This window comes from Rattus rattus, chromosome X (assembly GCF_011064425.1).
Source record: "Rattus rattus isolate New Zealand chromosome X, Rrattus_CSIRO_v1, whole genome shotgun sequence".
Classification (NCBI taxonomy): Eukaryota; Metazoa; Chordata; class Mammalia; order Rodentia; family Muridae; genus Rattus; species Rattus rattus.
In genome coordinates, this window is record NC_046172.1 from 113113310 (window position 1) to 113135503 (window position 22194).

A 22194-nucleotide genomic window follows, 5' to 3' on the forward strand; every position below is an offset into this window, starting at 1 on the left:
GGAGTAATTTTTGTAGGGTGAATAAAGGTTATGCTGACCTATTCGTTCTCTTCCCTGGTTGTTTTTGGAAACAAGGACAATAATTTGTGATGCATTTGCTTAAGAGCTTGTTTTTAGACACACTAAGAGCCCTACCTCTCAGAGCTAGAGCCCTGTCTATCACTAAGCTTCTGCCCCTAAGTGTCATCTCAGAAATGAGAGAGAGGCAGACAGAGACAGAGAAAACAAGGTGTACTAAGAGAAAGTTCATCTTCCTATCTCCAGGAAAAACATGTTTATCCATGTAGTTGCTGGAGCTTAAAATATGAGATTTGTCCTAATTTTCTCCTTGTATGTCATGTCTGCTCTGAATATATTTACAGTACATTTTATTTCTTAAATCAACCTTTTATTAATGTATATTCAAAGAAATGGCAGGATATCTTCATGGTATACATTAGTGGATAAAAGCCCTAAAGGAAGTTCATCTTACCCTATCCTAGCTTATGTTTAGCTAGCATCTCTTGCCCAGATCAGCATAGTAGATTTCTCACCAGTTACCCATTTACATTCTGATTCTCTCATGTCTGACTATTCCTTGCACATACGACCTCAGCATAAACATGGGACTTCCACCTCAATTGTATCTTCTCTATCAATGTCACAAAACCTACGTCACACCTTCGTGAACATTATTTTTTGTATCAAGGTTCTATATTTCTCTCTTAAAGCACTTACCACAATGGTTGTTTTGTATTGAACTGTCAGAATTTTATCTGTTTAGTGTAGGGTTCCCAATCTGTGGTTATGACCCCTTTGGCAAACCTATATCCTCCAAAGTATTTATATTCCTATTCCTAAAAGTATAAAAAATGTACAGTTATGAAGTAGCAACAAAATAATGTCATGATTGGGGATCACCACAACATGAGAAACTACAGTAAAGGGTCACAGCATTAGGAAGATTGAGGACATTGTTTACTGGCTACCTTTATCTCTGAACTATATCATCTTTAAGGAACACTGGTACCAGGTCTTCTTGGTGTATAGTTTCACCCCTATTACCTACCAGTTCAATAACGTGTGTCTGTGTCAAAAAGGTATGTGGTGAAAGAATGATGCAGAGAAAACTTCTGAACTTCTGTTTTGCATCTATGTTAATCTCTCCTCACTGCAATAAAAAAGTGGACTTAGGGAGGCTATAAGCCTTTGAATTTGGACACACCAAAGAACATGCTCATAAGCTGAAGGGGAAAAAATTAAGTTTATTCCATTACTAATTAATGAGACTTGGGATTGAATGATAAAAATCTAATGATGTTAATGTTGGTACTGAATGCAGGCTGGCAGTCTCTGAAGACAAACTAAAATGGTAAGAGGACACTGCAGTTTAATTCCCCAATTAGGAAGCAGCTGTCACCTCCAGGGACAACCTTAGCTGCTGATTGATTTTCTTTATACACCGTAATCATTGCCAATGCTACTTCCTGCAGTTCAAGTGTCCTATATTCCTCTAGTATTGGTGGACCTTCTTTAACGAAACCCTAATACTCTAACATCTGGATTGGTGCAAAGGGCAAATTATGAAAGATTCCTTCATATTTTAGGCGCATTCTTATAAGTTTCTTTTAAATAACCAGATTGTTGAGTACGGTTAAACAATGATTTCTCATGCAAAAAATATGATTCATTTATAACCTTTTCAGGAAACATTGTCATTACCCAAAACAAGGCAGAAAAGATGGCTCTTCCTTATTTTCTAGTCACAGGCTGAGCATTCAGCTTCAAACATTGATGGAATCAAGCCCCTACCTCTGGTTTTCCTACCTTTTTCTCATTTATGCCACAGCACAGACTAATTTGTAATCCTATCATAGGCCCAGGCACTGTGATCAGACAACCACTTCATAAATATGGGTCTTTGAGTATGGGGAGCAAGTGAGCAAGGGGAAGCTATATCCATGACTCACTGCTAACCCATCCCGGCCGCTGGGGAAAAAATCTCTTAAATGCACATCCTACTGCTTGTGAGTCAGGAATGTCATTTTCATTTATAAATGATGGAACATTATTTTTCTCTAACATTTCCAGTGAATAACTTTACATACATTTTCTCCCAATTTCCATAGGAATTGAATGCCATGGAAGCAGTCAGCTACACATCCACAGAGCCTGGCAGAAACTTTTCTTTTTCTTATTGGTAATTTAAGATCAATAATTCTGAATTCACCTCCTCCTTCCAGTGATGTTAGTGAAATCCGCCATGATTGGGGGTTGGGAGATTCAGTAAGAAAAAGTTGTCTGATTTACTCGTATTTTAAGATTTGGGATTCACATTTCCATTGAATCTTTAATACTGTTTCAGAAGTTTAGGTAATATTGTTGAGAGAAGCTTCTGCTCAATGCCACCATTATATAGTGTTTGATTCCTACTGTTAGACTCTCAAAGGTAGATTTACCAGCAGTTAGGTCAAAGACAAAGGTGGAAAAAAGCATTGGAGTTACTCTTTCTTATGGGATCCTTAACTTGGGATCCCTTTACAATCATTGTGGATTGAATGAGAAATGTCTCCCCATAAACTCATGTGTTTCAACACTGAATTCACATCTTGTAGCCCTATGGGGAAAGGTTGTAGAGCCTTTAGAACATGGAGTCTCATTGGAGAAAGTGGGCAATTTGAAGCAGACCTTACATTTTATAGTATAACCCTTGTTTCTTGTCCCATTTGTCATTCCCAGCCAACTGGAATGTGAGTAGGTAATATGTGCATCCCAGCCACATACACATGCCACCATAGAGTAGCCTGATGCTATGATTTCCCCCACCACAAAAGACTGTACCCCTCAAGTCATGAGCCAAAATAATTTTCTCCTCTTGGTCACTACTTGTCCATTTTTTGTCATACAAAAAGAAAACAAGAAGGACTACAACAGCAGCTCAGTAGGTCTACATAGTAGACCACATGCACAATGTCCCCTAGCAGGGAGGAGACAAGACTTTCTGTGCTAGCCAGTAAGTATTTCTCGTGTCCCTGCTCCTTTTCTAGTAGATTTGCTCTCTTGCCAGTCATTTATATTTCTTCTCCTCAGATCTTGAGCCTGCATTTCATAGATATGGGTAATCTGACTGCAATCAAAGAATTTCTCCTTCTGGGATTCGGGAGCCTCCATGGGTTACAGTTTTTCCTTTTTGGAACATTTCTTGGAATCTACATAATGACCTTATTGGGAAATCTTCTCATCCTTACGGTTACGTCCAGTGACCACAGCCTCCAAACTCCCATGTACTTCTTTCTGTCCAATTTCTCCTTCCTTGAGATCTGGTATACAACTTCCATTGCTCCAAAGATGCTGAAGACCCTTCTCTCTGGTCCAGAGGCGATTTCTTTCACAGGATGTGTGGCTCAGTTTTATTTCTTTGGCTCCATGGCAGTAGTTGAGTGTTTTCTCCTGGCAGCCATGTCTTATGACCGATATCTTGCTATCTGCAGCCCACTTCGGTACCCATCTCTCATGAACTTCCACACATGTATCTTGCTTGCAGCTGGATCTTGGGTGGGTGGCTTTTTAACTCCTGTTGTTACTGTCACGATGACTTTCCAGCTCCAGTTCTGTGCATCAAATGAGATTGATCATTTCTTTTGTGACCTTGCCCCTGTCCTGAAGTTGGCTTGTTCTGATCCTGAGGAAGTAAAAAAGACTACTTTCCTCATGGCCTCCTTTGTCACCATGGTGCCCTTCTTGCTCACTGTAACCTCCTACATAAACATTGTTGTTGCTGTCCTCAGGATGTCATCAGCGGCAGGAAAGCAACGAGCCTTTTCCACGTGCTCTTCCCACATCATTGTGGTTTCTTTGTACTATGGAACTCTGGGAACAGTATATGCTATACCCACAGCAACTCAGGCCACAGTCCTAAACAAGGTCTTCTCACTGCTCTACACTGTGGTCACCCCCATGGTCAACCCTATTGTGTATAGCTTGAGAAACAAGGATGTTAAAAAGGCAGTGCAGAAGCTCCTGAGCAAGTGGGAATATCCCATGAAGACCTAATGGGCTTCTCCATCTCCAGAGAGTCTTTTCCTCATGAGCTTGTGCTTCTCTAGAGGAGGCCATGTACTTGATTGACAACTTGGGTTTTCAAATAACTGCTGTTCCCTTCATCTATGGAAATCAGTAGGACATGAGGGATTCTTCCTACAGTTTTTACAGACTAATATTTCAGTTGATTTTCTGAACAGAACAAATAAATTTATCAAGATATATGCAATTATCTAGCTAATCTCTCATATGTTGTTTCCTTTTAAGAGGAAAGTAGGAAGACCAAACTTGATCATTCATAAGAACCAAAATATAAAATCAATTGCAAAACAGATAAAATATAATATTTACTCAGATAAATACACATTTGTGTACATGCATACACATAACACACAAAGACATTCCAGTATTTTTCAGCCTAAAGAAAGCTGAACTTATATTATTCACAAGAAAATAGATTTGGCTGGAAACCATCATGTAAGTAAAATAAACGAGATTCAGAAAGACGTCGCATTTTCTCTCATGTATAGGACCTAGGTATTAAAATGATATAAAAATAGAAGAGAGTACTAGGGAGAAAGCAGGACTCAAGGGGAGTAGAGGTAAGAGATTAAAGGCTAACGTTGATCAAATTACAGTATGTATACTTATGTAGACGCCACATGAAACCTGCAATTGTGTATAATTTCTATGTGTCAATCATTGAAAACCCTAGCTTACAACAGCTCCATGCCCTAAATATTTCTTTCACTTTCTTTTTCTGTGTTTATGAGAAAAGTTGATAGAATTATTTGTTGGCATTAGGGTTTCTTGGTTAAATTAGTTACCCATGACTGTATGTATTCACATGCAAATACCTTTAAGAATTTTTCCACACTTCACATATATACACGGTCATCGTGCTACATCCATTGTTCTTCATCCTTCAGAACTCCCTATCACCGCCCCTTAGCTTCCGCCTAGCAAGGCCCTTTACTCTCCCTTGCCTTGAATTTCATCCATATTCCAACTACTGTAGCTTACATTGTCTTGTTTCTTTAGATCATCTGCTTTTCTATTGATAAAATGCCAGTACAGCTATTAACTAGTTCACTCATTTGAACACTTAAATCTCTCAAAGACTGGAGCACCATTGTCTGTACTACTCCTTTATGAAGAGTGTGTTTCTAATTGAAATACGACTGCCTCATGTTTGCCCCTCCCTTTCCTCCCTTCAGCCTAACATCGGCCACCTTCCCTTGAACTCCTGTCGTGTACCACCCCTTTCTTATGTTGACAGCTTACTTTTCTTTATTATTATTACATACATACACATATATGTGTGCATATGTATGTATTTTGCATACGTACAAATACATATAAAGACAACTTGCCAAGTCCATTCTTGTTGTGGTATGTATATACACATATACAGATACATGTATACATATATACATACATACACACCAATTAACAAGAAATACATACACACATTATATATGATATGTCTTTCTCCTCTTAAATTCTCCTAACATAGCATTCCACGCAGAATGCTTGCAAATAATCACTTGTTGGTTAAATCAATCAATGACTAGTTAAAACAGTGAATGTGTGATAGATAAAGTGAAATAAGGCATTTTCTGCACACATTGGCTCTACTTTTTAAATCCCTTTACTCCCTACATCATTCCTTGGTATTGGTATCATGTCCATCCCTACTTCCTCTCACAGGCACCTCCAACTGACTAATATCAACTCTAACCCTTGCTGTCTCTTCTGGTACCACCTCTAGGGACACCAGAAGCAGGATAGCCAGCTCCTAACTCCCAGTTACACAATGAGTCCAAGAATGTCAAGCAGTTTGGGGAAGACTTTCTTAGCTAGTTCTTCCTATTCCCTTCCTGGCCACCCACAGAGCTCCCTGTTGTATGGGGCCTAATTGTCTCTAATCTAGTTTTAACTTCTTGTAATTACCCTCAATTATGAAATAGAGCCTGCAGAACACACTCTTTGTGGGTAAAACCTGGATCTAGAGTAGAATTGTAATTACCATTCAGCCTCTCAGGGGTGCTGCCTTCTGCTCAGATGCACAGTGGAAATGCCTCATCTGCTCCAGCCATACACAAGTATTTCTGAATCCAGTTGAAAAAAATTGTTTAGTGTGATTGCTATTAGGAAAGATTAAAAATAACTACTACTCCACATCAACTAAACCTAGAAATCTTTAATAGCTTTCCTTTGCCTTTAGGATAAAGACCATATGTTCCATGGAAGTGAGCAGCAAAGACACCTGTTACAAGATCTCCAAACATGTAGACTACCTCTACCTCACACCTAGCCTAAGAATTTATACTTTTAGCCAAACTCTCAGCTTTGCCTCTACCACCTCCTGTCCTGTGTTATGGTCTTCAAAGGCATTGGCCTCCTCTGAATATCCATACATTATGTTCTTTGTCCCCTTCCTTCTCTCTCTTTTCTTTTATTTTGTGTCACTCTGTCCTTTATTAAATGAAATATGATATCATGTAGTCAACATTGCTCTAAAACTTACAGCAATTCTCATCCCTCTACTTTCAAAATACTGGGATTACAAGAGTGCTCCATCACATCCAGTTCCATGCCTGTTCTAATCTGGACAATCCATTGGGTGCCACCCAATCTTCACATATATGCTTTTAGAGAACTTTGAGATTTCACTACACATTTTCACAACTACAATTAAATAAGTATCTGAATATAATATTCATACACATATAAGTACAGATAGGCATATATCTTCTACCTGCATCAAAATTTCACCATGGTGTGATTCATGTCAGCTGTTTTTGACTTCTATAACTCTATCACCAAGCACAACACTTATCATAGAATGATTTGTTCAGTAAACAGTTGTTAATAAAAGAATAAAAAGGAGCCATCTAAAGTAACTTGATTTGTTTGATAAAGCGTATATTGCTCTCACTCAAGATGATATTATTTAGTCTCCTTGAGGGCCAAGACATTCCACTCTGTTTTCCAAACCACAGTTTACTTTAGGATCCATTGACATTTAATCACTTTATAAATGCATATATTTCTTCCCAGAACTAGAAGACTTCATATGGCACAAGTTAGCCTATCCTTAGTACTAAGAAGCATGTCAAAGTGTGGGTCCTGGTCCCATTGGCAGTACAGCTTCTCTGTCATAGCCAAAAGGCAACACTTTTCTATTACTGAGCTCTGGTTGATGTACTTGCCTGTGCAATATGAATATTTTTCTTTATTTAGTGAAACATTATGTTAATGATTGGACAGACTAATTAATAGCAAATCAGATTAAATTTTACGTCTCTGTACAAGCCAAAGAGAAATTATCCCTATTAACCTGATCAGTATAAACTGTCATGATAGATTAGAAGTGCTACAGCTCCAATTTGTACGTTAACCCTCACTGTTTGGGCCAGATGGTTTGTTGGTACTTCAGCATCTGCTCAGGGAAAGTCGAGAAGAGATATAGAATGAGCAAACCAGTAATAAGAAGAGGGGAAAAGGGCTTCGGGCCCCAGTCTCGAGGAAGACAGCCAATAGTACCTGCATCAGCACTAGAGCATTGGATAGATTACACCTCTGTACAAAGCCATCCAAGTAGGAAATGTGCAAGCAAAATTGCCTTTAGGAGAGTAGTGGTGAGCATATTCAAGTAAAAGGTTATTACTGTGTCTAAGAACAGTACAAATGGTTATAGAAATCCAAAGATACAGCCCAGAGGTTGTCATACAAATACAGGCAAATCATATATAGCACATCTCTACAGGTTATTCAAGATTACAAAATTATAACTTATTCTATTCCCCACCTCAATCTTCACTTACAGTACAAGATCATTACCAGTATAAATTTGAATAAACACACAATGGAATGAATATAGGGATGTGGTATTAGTTCTTAATATTCGTTTGGCTCATCAAAGTTTGCTTTAACATACTCCATGGTCTTCATGTGTATTTGAATTCTGCCTGTTTTGAGCTCTTTAGTGTGCCATTGTTTATCTCTTTTTAAAAAATGGTGATTTCTTTTACTAAAATTTTTCATGTTCGTTGATGTTTGCTTGCACATCTGTTTGAGTATATCAGATCCCCTAGAACTGCAGTAACAGACAAATATGTGTTGACATTTGGGTATTGGGAGTTGAACCGGGATCCTCTAGAACAGCCAGTACTATTAACCTCTGAATCATCTCTCCACTCCCCATTCGTCTCTTAAGAATATAGCATGTTCACTCTTTGATCATACTAGACAAACCATGTATCATCCCAGTTACAATTCTGTTCCCAAACACCTTGTTTTGTCAAGCTTCCCCTGAAAGTTAAAAAAAAGTCACATCTTCCCTGTTTTCATTCATCACTCAGCATGCACTGACATCCTTAACAAAAGTTCACTTGTATTTTGGGTTTCTTCCAAAAAACGTCAGCTTCTTCAACAAACCTGGATTCATCGGACTTCATTCTTACAGTTGCAAGACACAAAGATAATTAATGATGCAAATCTCAGACATTTTCAATATTCACATCATTATTGTGGAGGACTAGGTAACCCCCATGGACGCCACTGTCACTAAATCTTTTGGAGCAGCCTCACTTCTTGTTCTCCATATTGTTCACCCCTAGTAAGGCTCTCTTAGTGTGTAAAACATATCACATGAAAGTTCACTTCACACGCTCTATAGTAATCTTTTGCTGTAAGCAGTAGGCATCTTTTTCCTGGCAATGACATAAAAGAACAAGTAGTTCCATGCCAGTGCCAGCTAGTGTCGAACTGGTTAGCAGACTTTGAAGGTTTTATTCCTGAGAGTTTAAAGCATCTCGCCAATGTGGCCTTGGCCACAGTTCCAGACATTGAGTAACAACTTCCCTTTGGGCAGCATAAATGTAACTTCAAGGTTGATTATTTTAGAAATGAAGATGAAATGAAGATAGTTATGCTGCTCTTTTTCTTTAATATATTTTGTAATCATAGCTTAGACTAACTAAACATCACTTATACAAGGGCTTGAAGAATAGACGTAGAATTGGGGACAAGGGAGCTTACCTTAATTCTCATGTACCAGTTAGAGCACTCTGTAATATGTTTGTATCCTACGTCTTGAGTTGTTGAAGCATTTGCTATTGGTTACTATGCTAGTCTCTAGAGTAAGTGCTGGATTTGAAACTTAGTCTTAGCATTTGTTCTTAATTCTGTCATGTATGTTACTTGCTCTCCTGAGCTGTTTCACAGTCTATATAATAAAATAATACCAACCACAAAGGAATTGATTAAATAACACAGAAAACAATTATCATGGCACATGATACATAATAAGAACATATTATTAATTGATTGAACAGAATTAGTTATGTCAAATTATCTTTCAAAGTTACAATATAATATCTTCATGAATACTGACTCTTGTTATTCAAATATTTTCCTCACAGAGTTAATGCCAGAAACAAGATTTCATTTCAGCCACATCCAAGGTAAGGGTAGTTTTCTTTTCAGGCTAGTGGGATGTGTTTCTGTTTCATCAGGACATTGATATAAACCAATGATTCCTGAGTTGATGGTAGTGTATGTCCTTTCCACTAACAAGAACTTGATAGTGTCTTATCTTCAATTGTCACTATTACTATTCAAGGATTGAGAGCTTCCATTAATCCTCTTCATCTCTGCATAACAGGCTGGAATTCATTTAAGTGAACTTTCTTCTTAGTAAAACGATTAATTGAGGTATTGTTTTTCTATTCTTCCAAAATGTAAATAATTAGCTTTATTTACCAGTAGATAACTTAATGGAATCTGTATTATTAAATCAATAAATATATCAATGTTTCAGATGCAAATTATATCTATAGCACTCAATTACTCTTCATTATTTGCATAAGGTCGTAATTTACCAAATTCTTTCTTTTCTTAGTTGATAGTATAGAAACTAAAACAAATGAGTTCTATACTATGAACTGGAGACATTAAACTGATCAATTTATCTATGTTACCCTTAAATAAAATGTTATATATACCTAACACTGCCCTTCTTGAAAGCCATAATTTTCTATTGTTTGTGGAGTTGAAGACTAAATATTATCCTTTAATAACCTTAGGGCAGTTGAACATGATGATGTAAAAATCATACATGAACCCAAACCCATGGAGACTACTTCTAGAAATGACCCCATGGCTCTCAATAGCACCATATACACATTTTTACTCATTTTGATTGCTGAGCTTACGGTAGAATAATAATGTCAAAAGACTACTGGAGGTATATGCCACATTATTAGTAGTCAGTGACTTTAGAGAGAAGACAAGATACTTCAAATAAATAGCCCGGGACCATTAAATGGATGATTGAAGGGTATGGTATTCTCCTGAGAGTTCCTCAGAACATCTCTACCTCTCAGTGAATTCCAGGGATTGTTGTCAATAATGATGACCTAAAATCAACCCGAGAAGGCAAAATTGTACCAAGAAGAATCCCCATAGAAAAATGAGACTCATCTTAAACATTTGAAACAAGGCTTTAATGACAGGCTTTCTTTGGGCATGCCATTTATTAGGGGCATATACCTGAAAACATGTCTCTTCTTACAATTCCAACCAAAGTGATATTGCAGCTCTCTCTCTCTCTCTCTCTCTCTCTCTCTCTCTCTCTCTCTCTCTTTTCTCTCTCTCTCTCTCTCTCTCTGTGTGTGTGTGTGTGTGTGTGTGATGAGAGAGAGAGAGAAAGAGAGGGAGATGAAGAGGATGGAGAGGGAAGGAGGGAGGGAGGGAGGGGAAAGGGAGGGAGGGGGAGGAGGAGGGAAGGAGAGAGAGAGAGATGTTCTGACATGGCACTCATGCAAATATTACTAATCCAGGTAGTATCTGAATTATTGTCAACATTAAGTGAAAAAGATAGCTGTTTTGAGGTGTGTGTCTTTGTATGTGTACACATACAGAAGTTGTTATCAAGAGATGGAATCTGAAAGTCCAAGGGGTTTATTAGGGCAACACTTTATACAAAAAGAATGCATGGTGCCAAACATTTTAAGAGAGAACCTTCCAGAAGAAACAGTTTTCAACAAGAAAAAAAAGTATTGGCAAGGAAAGGTCATTTTTCCAGGTTTCTAATGAAGTCAGGGAATTTCTTCTCACCTTGTTACCAATAATAACAAATTTTAGGGGATGGGATACAAAATAATGACCTCCCAAGGAACTCTTATGCACTGATTTTTAATAACTCCCCCTGAGTCCATCTCCTAGTAAAGCTCTTTGTAGTTAAAAGGCCGTTAACTATGTCATGTATGACCAATTAAAAATATCTACTTTGTATTGAATGAAGTGCTAACTTCCTAATCCCAATAATTAGTGGCCAGATGAAGGAAAGACTATCATGAAAGATGTATATTATTGACTGTAAGAAAATGATCTACCTATAAACCTAGCTGTAAGGTACATAGCAAGCTTCTAAGGGAATATATATATATATTCATATGGTGTATATTTTATGAAGATGTTGCTTATCCATAGCGATACATATGTATCTTTGCACATATAATGGTAACTATTATGGCAAAATAACATGGGCCCTTGAAATTTGTCTTCAGTATTGGTATATGCAATTGTATGGGCATCTTCTTCCAGGCAACTAAACATGCCATGCTGTGCTATATTCTTCCAGATGACCTCTCTCTCTCTCTCTGTCTCTCTGTCTCTGTCTCTGTCTCTGTCTCTGTCTCTCTCTCTCTCTTCCTCCCTTCCTCTCCCTCTCCCTCTCAATCTCTCATGCACACATATACACACACATGCACACACACAGAGAGAGAGAGAGACAGAGAGAGAGACAGAGAGACAGAGAGAGAGAATGAATTATATCCTGCTCACTGCACCCTATTCTAGTCACTCCCTTCTACAATCTTTACCCCATCCCTTCCTCCTCTTCTCCTCTGAGAGGATAGGCCCCCATCCTGAAACTTCAAGTCTCTGCAGGGCTAGGTACATCCATTGAGGCCAGTCAAGGCAGCCCAGCTAGAAGAACATATCTCATGTGCATTAACATCTTTAAGGATAGTCCTCTTTCCTGTTGTTTGGGACATGAAGCCAAAGCTGCATATCTGCTACATATGGATGGGGAAGCCTAGGTCCAGCCAGTGTATTTTCCGTGGCTGCTGGGTCAGTCTCTGAGATCCCCAAGGGTCCATCCAACTTAGTTGACTCTGTTGGTCTTCCTGTGGAGTTCCTATCTCATCTACTTCAGGATCCACAATCTTTCCTCTTATTCTTCCATTAAAGTCCCCAAGCTCCATCCACTGTTTGGTTGTAGGTGTCTGTATCTGTCTGAGTCAGCTGCTTGGCGGAAGCTCTCAGAGGCTAACTCCTGTTTGCAAGCATAATAGAGTATCATTAATAGTGTCAAGGATTGCTGCTTACCCATGGGATGGGTTTCAAGTTGAGCCGTTGTTAGTTGGTCATTCCCTCAGTCTCTGTTCCACACCCCATGACTACATTTCTTTTCTTTTTTTTTTTTATTAACTGAATATTTCTTTATATACATTTCGAGTGTTATTCCTTTCCCTGTTTCGGAAACATCCCCTCCCCCTCCCCTTCCTTATGCGGGTGTTCCCTCCCCACCCTCCCCATTGTCGCCCCCCCCAACAGTCTAGTTCACTGGGGTTCAGTATTAGCAGGACCCAGGGCCCCTTCCACTGGTGCTCATTAGGATATTGACACACCTATGAGGTCAGAGTCCAGGTCAGTCCATGTATAGTCTTTAGGTAGTGGCTTAGTCCCTGAAGCTCTGGTTGCTTAACATTATTGTACATATGGGGTCTCGAGCCCCTTCAAGCTCTTTCAGTTCTTTCTCTGATTCCTTCAACGGGGGTCCTATTCTCAGTTCAGTGGTTTGCTGCTGACATTCGCCTCTGTATTTGCTGTATTCTGGTTGTGTCTCTCAGGAGCGATCTACATTTCTTGTAGACAGGATAAATTTTGAGTTGGAAGTTGTGGGTGGGTTGGCATCTCCATTGTTTCACTGGGGTTCCTGTCTGGCTACAGGAGGATGTTTCTTAGGGTTCCATATACAATATAGAGTTACAACTAAGGTCAACTCCCATAGATTCCTGAGCACCTCCCTTATCCCAGGTCTGTGGTCACTGTATTATCCTGGAGATGGCCCCCACATTGTCACCCTCATCAGTTGCAGATTTTCATTCATTTTCATCGCCATCTGGACATCTTTCCTGTCCTTCCCTACACCTGAACCTGAACTGGCCCGATTCCTCTCCGCATCCCCTCTGATTCCCAGTTCCCTCCCTCAATCTGCTTCTTATGACTAATTTATTTCGCCTTCTAAATGATATTCAAGAATCCTCTCTTATATATTCCTTCTTCTTACCTTCTTTGGGACTGTGGAGTATACCATGATACCTGTAGTTTATGATAGTATCTGCTTATTAGTGAGTACGTGCTATACATGTCCTTTGGGGACTGGATTACTTCACTCAGGATGTCACTCTCAAGTTCCATCCAATTGCCTGCAAAATTCATGATGTCTTGCATTTTAATAGTTGAGTAGTTTTCCATTGGGTAGATGTACCACATTTTCTGTATCCATTCTTCAGTTGAGGGACATCTAAGATGCTTCCAGCTTCTGGCTATTATGAATAAAAGCTTTCATGGAATGTAGTTGAGTTGAGTGTTTTTATGAGATGTTGAGCATCTTTTGGGTATATGCTCATTGAGTGGTATATTTAGGCTTTTGAAGAAAATAATTCCCAGGTTTGAGAGAAAACGCAAATTGATTTCCAAAAGTGTTTGTGCAAATATGCACTCCCCACCAGCAGTGAAGAACTATTCCTCTTGCTCCATATGCTCGCCAGCATGTGATCTCTTGACCTTTTGATCTTAGCCATTCTGATGGGTGTGAGATGAAACTTCAGAGTTTTTTTTTTCATTTGCATTTCCATGATGACTAAGGACTTTGAACATTTCTTTAAGTGCTTCTCAGCCATTCAAGTGTCTCTTGTCTTGACCATCAGCCTTCCTGTTCCAGCACCTAAACAGGAACCCTGTTTAGCATCTTCAACATGAATCCAATGAATCAAGCCTGGCTCCCTTAGAGATTACTCAGGTTATCTGATTCTGCCATCCTGTTCAGCCCAGAAATACCACTATTCTGTCCTGTGGTTTCAGCAAGAACTACCACTTGTTCTTTGGTTCATTCCAGCCAGAGTGATTTGCTTGAAACTGACTTACTGACCCTGATTGAACTACACTAAGCACTGGTATTGGCAGAAACAGGTGCAGAAACAAGGGGACAAGGTGGGAGTGCAGAGTTTTGCATGATGTGAGCCATCCTCACTTGGGTACAGAAGAATCTGAGCTGCTGGATGGGCTACTTGAAGTGAGGACTGCTGATTTGGGGGACAAGAAGCTTATATGTCACATATAGGAAACTTAGCCTAGTGAAAAAAATCAAGTGAAAATGTAAACTGAGAACCAAGATCAGGTTCATGACTGAAAGAATAAAAAGAAAATACAGAGTATCTTGGGTTATTACTCTGAAGTGAGGCAAAATGCTCCAATGTTATCTCTAAGAAAGTGTCCAGAAGCTGGAAAGAATCCAAATGTACCTCAGCAGAGGAATGGATACAGAAAATGTGGTACATTTGCACAATGGAATACTACTCAGCTATTAAAAGCAATGACTTCATGAAATTCACAGGCAAATGGATGGAACTAGAAAATATCACCCTGAGTGAGGTAGCCCAATCGCAAAATAATCACACATGGTATACACTCACTGATAAGTGGATATTATTCCAAAAGCTCGAATTACCAACGATATAATCCACAGACCACATGAAGCTCAAGAAGAAGGACAACCAAAGTGTGGATGATTCAGTCCTTCTTAGAAGGGGGAACAAAAATATTAATAGGAGGAGATATGGAGACAAAGTCTGAAGCAGAGACTAAAGGAATGGTCATGCAGTGTCTGCTCCACCTGGCGATCCAGACCATATACATATAGCCATGAAACCCAGACAATATTGCTGATGCCAAGAAGTGTATGGTGACAGGAACCTGATAGAAGTTGTGTCTCTTGAGAGGCACAGCCAGAGCATGTCAAATACCGAGGTGAATGCTAGCAGCAAACCATTGAACTGAAGATGGGATCACTATTGGAGGAATTAGAGAAAGGATTAAAGGAGCTGAAGGGACTTGCAACCCCATAAGAACAACAATACCAACAACCAGAGCTCCCAGGGACTAAACCACCACCCAAAGAGTACACATGGACAGACCCATGGCTTCAGCTGCATATGTAAGAGGATGGCCTTGTTGGGCACCAATGGGAGTAAAAGCCCTTGGTCCTGCCAAGGCTTGAACACCCCCCCCCAGTGTCGGGGAATGTCAGCGTGGAGTGGAGGGAAGGGGTAGCTGGATGGGTGGGTGAACACCCTCATAGGAGAACGGACAGGGGGTGGGAAAGGGCGGATATGGATGGGAAACCAGGAAAGGAGATAACATTTGAAATATAAATAAATCAAAAAATCCAATAAAAAAGAAAATGTCATACAGTAATTAACTCAAGGTCTACTGTTTGCCACCCACTTCCTTCAACACACATGGGCACATTCATCAATCAGAACACCACCGCTTCTCTTCACGAGTTTGTATTATTAAAACAAGCTAAGTAGAATAGTTCTTGTTCACAAGAGAAATATCACAGTAGATGCAAGGAAGGCTTCTTCAAAAATTAGAATTGGGCAAACAGTAAAGAAGCGAATGAAGATTTAGCAGGCATCCACTTGGTTTGGGGTGGAAAGAAATAATAGCTTGCTTGGAATAGAAGGCTTTGTATGATTAGGCTTCAGCTTCTCAGGTCTCTGTTTTCAACATTGTGGACTATACATTGCACATCCACTCACATTAGATCACGCACAGTAGTTTGGATATGTATACTCTGTTTTCAAACCGTTAAAGATGGTGATCACTTCTTGTGAAATGTTATCCCTAGGCTCTACTCACAAAAATCAATCTATTCATCTTGATTAGACTCAGATGACATCTCCTTGGGGATGTCTTTCTGTACTCTGACCACTATTTCCCAAAGTGGTCTGAGTGTCTGAATTTATTTTATGGTGTTATTCTAACAAAGTATGATAGAAGTCTGCCATTAAATCAAGGTTGGTTCCCTGGTGAATGAAAGGAACTCCATGATTTGCTCCTAGCATCTGGTAAATTTCCTACAATCTTGGACACTGTTTAGCACTGATTTATACCCTCAATATCACGTGGTTTCTCTTTCTGTATATGTGTATCCCTGTGTCCAGTGTTCTTCTTTTATGAGTCCTGGTCATAAGGAATTAGGGAGCACCCACATGAACTCATTTTAACCTAATAACCTCAGTAAAGATACCCTTGGTTCTATTTGAAATATTGGACATTAAGACTTGAAGATAGCTTTATTTGGGGATGGGCACAATTCAAGAGATAATGAGGTCTCTTTGTAATCACTTCCATATATCCCTGTCATTATCATGGTATTAATCAACTAGTAATAACTGTTTTTAATTGCCTGTCTATTCCATCAAGCTGGTAGTGCATTTATACACATGCTTTTATGGTATAAGTAGAAAATGTTTGGTTACTATTTTTTCTTTTAACGTTTTTGTGCAAAGTATTATTGTAAAGTGACCTTATGTGTCTTGGCGTTTGGGTTTAAGGATGGAAGGGGAGTGTTTAAAAGGAACAATGCCGGCCTGTGGATAGAAAAACCCCTCTGACCTTGATTACTATTAAAGAGGGAGAAGTTGGATAAGCAAGAGATGTAAGGACATAGTCCCTGCAAAACAATAAAGGTCCAAAGTCCAGAGCACATGTGAAAAACATTGCCCTCTCATCACAGGAGTGACATTAATACTGTGACAAATATGTACTGAATGCCTTCTATGTTCTTGCTTTTGTTTCAAATATTCAAGAATTTTTTTCCTGACGTACTCAGTGATATCCAGGTTATCATATATAAGGGAGTCTTGTTTGTAGGTAGCCTATTTCTCTGCTAAATAGATTTCAGGCTAATTTACTGTGTTCTTATTTAAATATGTCTTTCTAAGTGCATAGTTTGCTTCCTACTGCTCTATCTTACCGTCATCTACTAGATATTCTTTATATGGTATCTAAGTGGTAGAGTATCTGTGATTCTATTTTGGATTTTCTTCTCCCCCCCAATTTTTTCTCTGCATGATCACACCCACTTTCATGCGTTTAAATGCCACCTACATACTAACTGCTTCTAAATTTATATTTTTGAACTATCTATCACTCCAGATTCCCAATTCAGTATATTTAATTACCTACTTGAAATCCACTGCCAAATCAGCACACTCCTATACAAAACTGGAAGCATCATTTCTACTTTCCTGCAAACCGGGTCCTATTCTGGAATTCTATATCTCAAGTGTGTAGTACATGTGCATATTCAAGTAACAACCACTAAAAAGTAAGTCGTTCTTGATGCTTCCTCCACATAAATCACCAAAACACACCACCACATTCACTTTGGAATACACCAAACACAGTCTAGTTTTCATCCCTGTCAGTATTCACATAGCCTACACTATCATAATCCCCGACCAACAATAGTGTAATTGTGTTCTAATTAGTTTACCAACACCTATTAGCTCTCTACTGACATCAAACATTATTCTTTGCCCAGCAGCCAGTGAGGACTTGAAAAAAAAACCATAAAGTAGGTCATGTTATTCTGCTAGAAACCATTCAAGAATTACAATCTCACAGTGAAGTCCAGTGAAGCTCTGAATTAACCTGTTGCTTTCCAGTCTTAACTCTGATATTCTTCGTTTGACCAGTAGTTTCTAATCATACTTGACGTTTTTGTCCCCAGAACACTTACCTTGACTTTTTGTTACTTCTCCTGCTAACTCAAAAATCTTTTTTAAAAATATTTTTCATACAATATATTTTGACCATGATTCCTCTCCACTTCTCCCAGATCTTTCTCTTCCCACTTTCTAGCCACCCAATTTCCTCTCTCTCATACATTTACTTTTTACCTGACTAATTTTGTTTGTCTGTTGATTCCTTTTCAGATACTATATCTGCAGAGAATCTTTCTCTGATAGCATCAGCATGACCCAAGTAAATTACCTTTGTTATGTGCCTTTCTAGAATTGTGCACTCTTCTTTCACAGTGCTTATGACAATATTAATCTCTTGAGGGACTATTATGACATAGGTGGCACTTAAAATCAAGAAATAGTAATAGTGTATTTAGTAACGGTAGAAAACCACTTAGCAGTTAACTCAAAAAATGTTTTTCAAGGTTTCCTAGGGCAAGCATTCTTCTGAGTACAGAAGATACAATAGTAAAATTCACTGTGCTAGAAATATACCCAGCAAGACAAACTCATATATATTTCAGTAAAAAGACCTTGGAGGGCATAGTAAATTCAACACATATTTTGGTTAAATAAATTAATCTAGATAATAAAATAATTCCTTAAACTTGGGCACACTGTGATTCTTATAGCAATAGGAGAGTATCATTTGGCTGTACGATATGATGAATGAAAAAGCAGGCAAATCTTTCTGAAGAAGATAATGGTGAATCTAAGGGCCAAAAAGTTGAAACACTATTATCTAGGCATTGTATAAATAAGGTATGGATGTAAGTGACTATGAATTGACAACAATGATATAATAAATTGTGAGATGCAGCCTAGTAGAAGATAAGATTGGAGAAGGCAGGAGCAAAGCCATAGAAAGCATTGTGTCCCAGATTAATGGGCTTGTGTTTTGTTCTACATAAGTGTCAAGTGCCTCCTGTGTCCAGGGCACTATGCTAAGTACAATTTCAAATGACTCTCTGTCTATGTCTTTAAAGGGGTTACAATCTCATGGGAAGATAGGAACTATACACAAAAGTTTTCAGTAATGCTCCACATTCAAGAAGAAGAATAAAGTCCTTCTCTGGGGAAAGGCATAACACACAATCCATCATAAAGGTGAAGCTGGGGCTGGAGAGATGGCTCAGTAGTTAAGAGCACTGACTGCTCTTCCAGAGGTCCTGAGTTCAAGTCCCAGCAACCACATAGTGGCTCAAAACCATCTGTAATGGGATCCAATGCCTTCTGGTGTGTCTGAAGACAGCAACAGTGTACTCTTATAAATTAAATAAATAAGTCTTTAAAAAAATAAAGGTGAAGCTATTTGGCTTTTTCATTGTTTATATGTCCCACTAACATGGTTTTGGGCTGTTATATCAAATAGTTTTACAGGAATTAATTCCTTTTTAAAATTAAGGTAAACAGGAACCCTGAAGTTTCACTTTGATACTTTATGAGTAGTTCTTTCAAGGTCTACATAGTCCGCAATGTTAAAATATAAATGTTGAACACTTTTACACCATGCTCATTAAACTATAATATCTTTGAGCTTGTCTCCATTGTTCATTATTCACATAGCACAAATCACGAATAACATTAGGGTTTCAATAAATGTTTTGATTGAATCAATGAATCCAGGTATTCTCTCCTTTTTCAGAGCAGAATCCCTTTTAAAATCTTTCTTCTCTCTTAAAGTGTGTAGCTTTCGCATGCCATTTGATAATATTCAGTAACTGATAACAAAGACAAAAGAAACAGACACACATGTGAGTCCAGTAAGACAAGCTCAGGTAGACATCAATAAAAAGATCTGGGAGAATAGAAAGAGAGGATGAAAACGCAGCCGGTGGCTACAAATGTTAAAGGCAACCCAATCCAGAAAAACAACAACTTGTGCTCTAAGCAGTCCATGTCCAAGACACTGCTGCAGTTGCTTTAGGCGCATTTCTTTAAAACTAGTCCACAAGTAGGTTTCCATTATTCTGTAACACTTTATTTTTATCTGCACAACTCTAGGCCAAGGAAAGGTGCAGTATTATCAAGCGTGTAACACAGTCATCCTCCCTGACAGAATTCAAGTCTGCATGTTGAATGGAATGCATATGGCTTATTTACACTTTCCTCAAACTGCACCGTATTCTAATGTTTTATTTATTCTCCCATTTTCTTCACCAAAGCTTTTGATTTGCTACTTGATATGTATGTGCTTGCAAGTCTACTCAATACTATCTGCTTTTTTTGTGTGTGTAATAAATAATGATTTTCCCGAGGTGAAGACTGATCCCAGAGCTTTGTGCTTGGCATGAAAGGGGTCTATCACTGAGATGGATCCCTAATCCCCACCCCCTTCATTTTATAATTTACAAAACTTTACAAAACTCCTAGTACCAGTGTAGGATATTTCACTATAGGCTGTTGGTCACTTAAGTCCCAGAGTCCCCCAAAACACTATAGACTATATACAATGTTCTTGGTTTCCCACCAGAAGATTGTAAGATCCTATTGCTAAAGAAATCACATAATAGAGTTGTCAGACATTGAGACAACCAAGCTGGATCTGAGCTGGAAGTGTCTTTCTGCTTCGCTAGCTTTCCTAGTACCAGGCGATACATAACTGCTGGAGGAGAAAAACTCATCAATGCTCCTATCCAGCTGTGGGCCTCATGAGCTATACTAATGAGCTGCTATCAAGATATGCCCACCAGTACAATGTTAAGACTATTATTGGGGTAACCAGCCACTCTGTGATTGATTTGAGGCTTGTTCCACAAGAAGAAATTAATTTCTGATAATACACAATCAGTACCCACAGCTGGGGAGGTCATTAGCCTTAGGAAAGAATCAAATACTGTTCTATGTTTTTTCATTAATTAATTAATGTATTCACTTTATGTCCCAATTGCAGCCCCCATCCTCATTTCTCCATCTCATTCTCACAAACTCATCCTCCATTACCTCCTCTGCTTTTCCTCAGAAAAGGGAAAGCCCTTTCCCCCTTTGAAATTACCCTGCCTTGGTACATCAAAACACAGCAAGATTAGGCACATCCCCTCCCACTGGAGCCGCACCAGGAAGTCCAGCTAGGGGAAGAGAATCCACAGGCAGGTAGCAGAGTAAGAGGCAGCCCCAGTTGTTAGGGGACCCACATGAAGATCAAGCTGTGCATCTGTTAAAAATGAATAGGGAGCCTGGGTACTGCTCCTGCATGCTCTTTAGTTGGTGGTTCAGTCTCTGTGAAACCTCATAGTCCCTCCATTCCTGGTCAGAGTACAAACTTGTACAACCACTTTGAAAATCAATTTTGTGTTTTTACAGAAACTTGGAAATAGTTATACCCCAAGATCCAGCAATACTCTTCCTGAATATCTAACTAAGGCATACCCCACTAAACCACAGGGACACTTGTTTAACTATGTTCATAGCAATTTTATTCATATAGCCAAAAACTGGAAATGACATAGATGTCCCTCAACTGAAGAATGGATAAAGAAAATTAGTACATTTATACAATGGAATACTATTAAAAACAAAAAAAAATCATGAAATTTGCAGGCAAATGGACAGAACTAGAAAATATTACCCAGAGTGAGGTAACCCAGACCCAGAAAGACATGTAAGGTATAAGTGGACATTGGCCATAAAGTACAGGAAAACCATTCTATAATCCACAGACCCCAAAAAACTGTTAAGGTGGACCTCAGGGAGGATGCATGAGTTTTCTCACTCAGAAGGGAAAACAAAAATAGTCATAGGAGGTGGATAGAAGGAAGAATCTGGTGGGAGCAGGAATGAGTAGGGAAATGAGGATGGGGATCAGGTGTGGGAGGGAGGGACCAGGAGAAGGCTGGGAGAAATAATAGAAATTTGTAGGAGACAGCTCTGGGACCAGATGGAGACCTGGGACTCAGGAGTGGGAACAATCTTGGTTGTCTATTGGGGTGACCCTAGCTGAGACTTCTGCCATCAAGATATATAGAAACTGAAGTGGCCACCTCCTATAGCCAGTGGAGTGAGGGGGAAATCAACCCATCCACAAAACCTTTGACCCAAAATTTGTCTTGTTGCCTACTGTTTTTATGTTAAACATGGTATCAAAATTCCCTCTAAAAGTTTGTGTTTACATACATAAATTCATTTTGTTCTCTTTACAGTAGATTGTGGTTAATAGAGAGATGCACAAATACCAAAGGACAGAGAAAAAGTGACGATTGAGTGTCAGGCTTAAAATGGAATGCTATATCACCAAGGCTCAGGGAACATCATAAAAAGAAAGGGTAAAAATAATGGAAAATCC

General features: G+C 38.9%; 1 protein-coding gene across 1 annotated transcript; it reads left to right on the top strand.

Annotated features, from left to right (window-relative positions):
* The first annotated feature begins 3078 nt into the window (after positions 1-3078).
* LOC116888336 (olfactory receptor 10A5-like) lies at positions 3079-4032 on the top strand. Its single transcript, XM_032889606.1, has one exon. It carries the CDS (start codon positions 3094-3096, stop codon positions 4030-4032), a length of 939 nt encoding a protein of 312 aa, XP_032745497.1. The 5' UTR covers positions 3079-3093.
* Positions 4033-22194: the final 18162 nt, after the last annotated feature.

Bases quoted from the DNA above. Each gene is read 5' to 3' on its own strand.
- LOC116888336 (XM_032889606.1), top strand. From the start codon at position 3,094: ATGGGTAATCTGACTGCAATCAAAGAATTTCTCCTTCTGGGATTCGGG.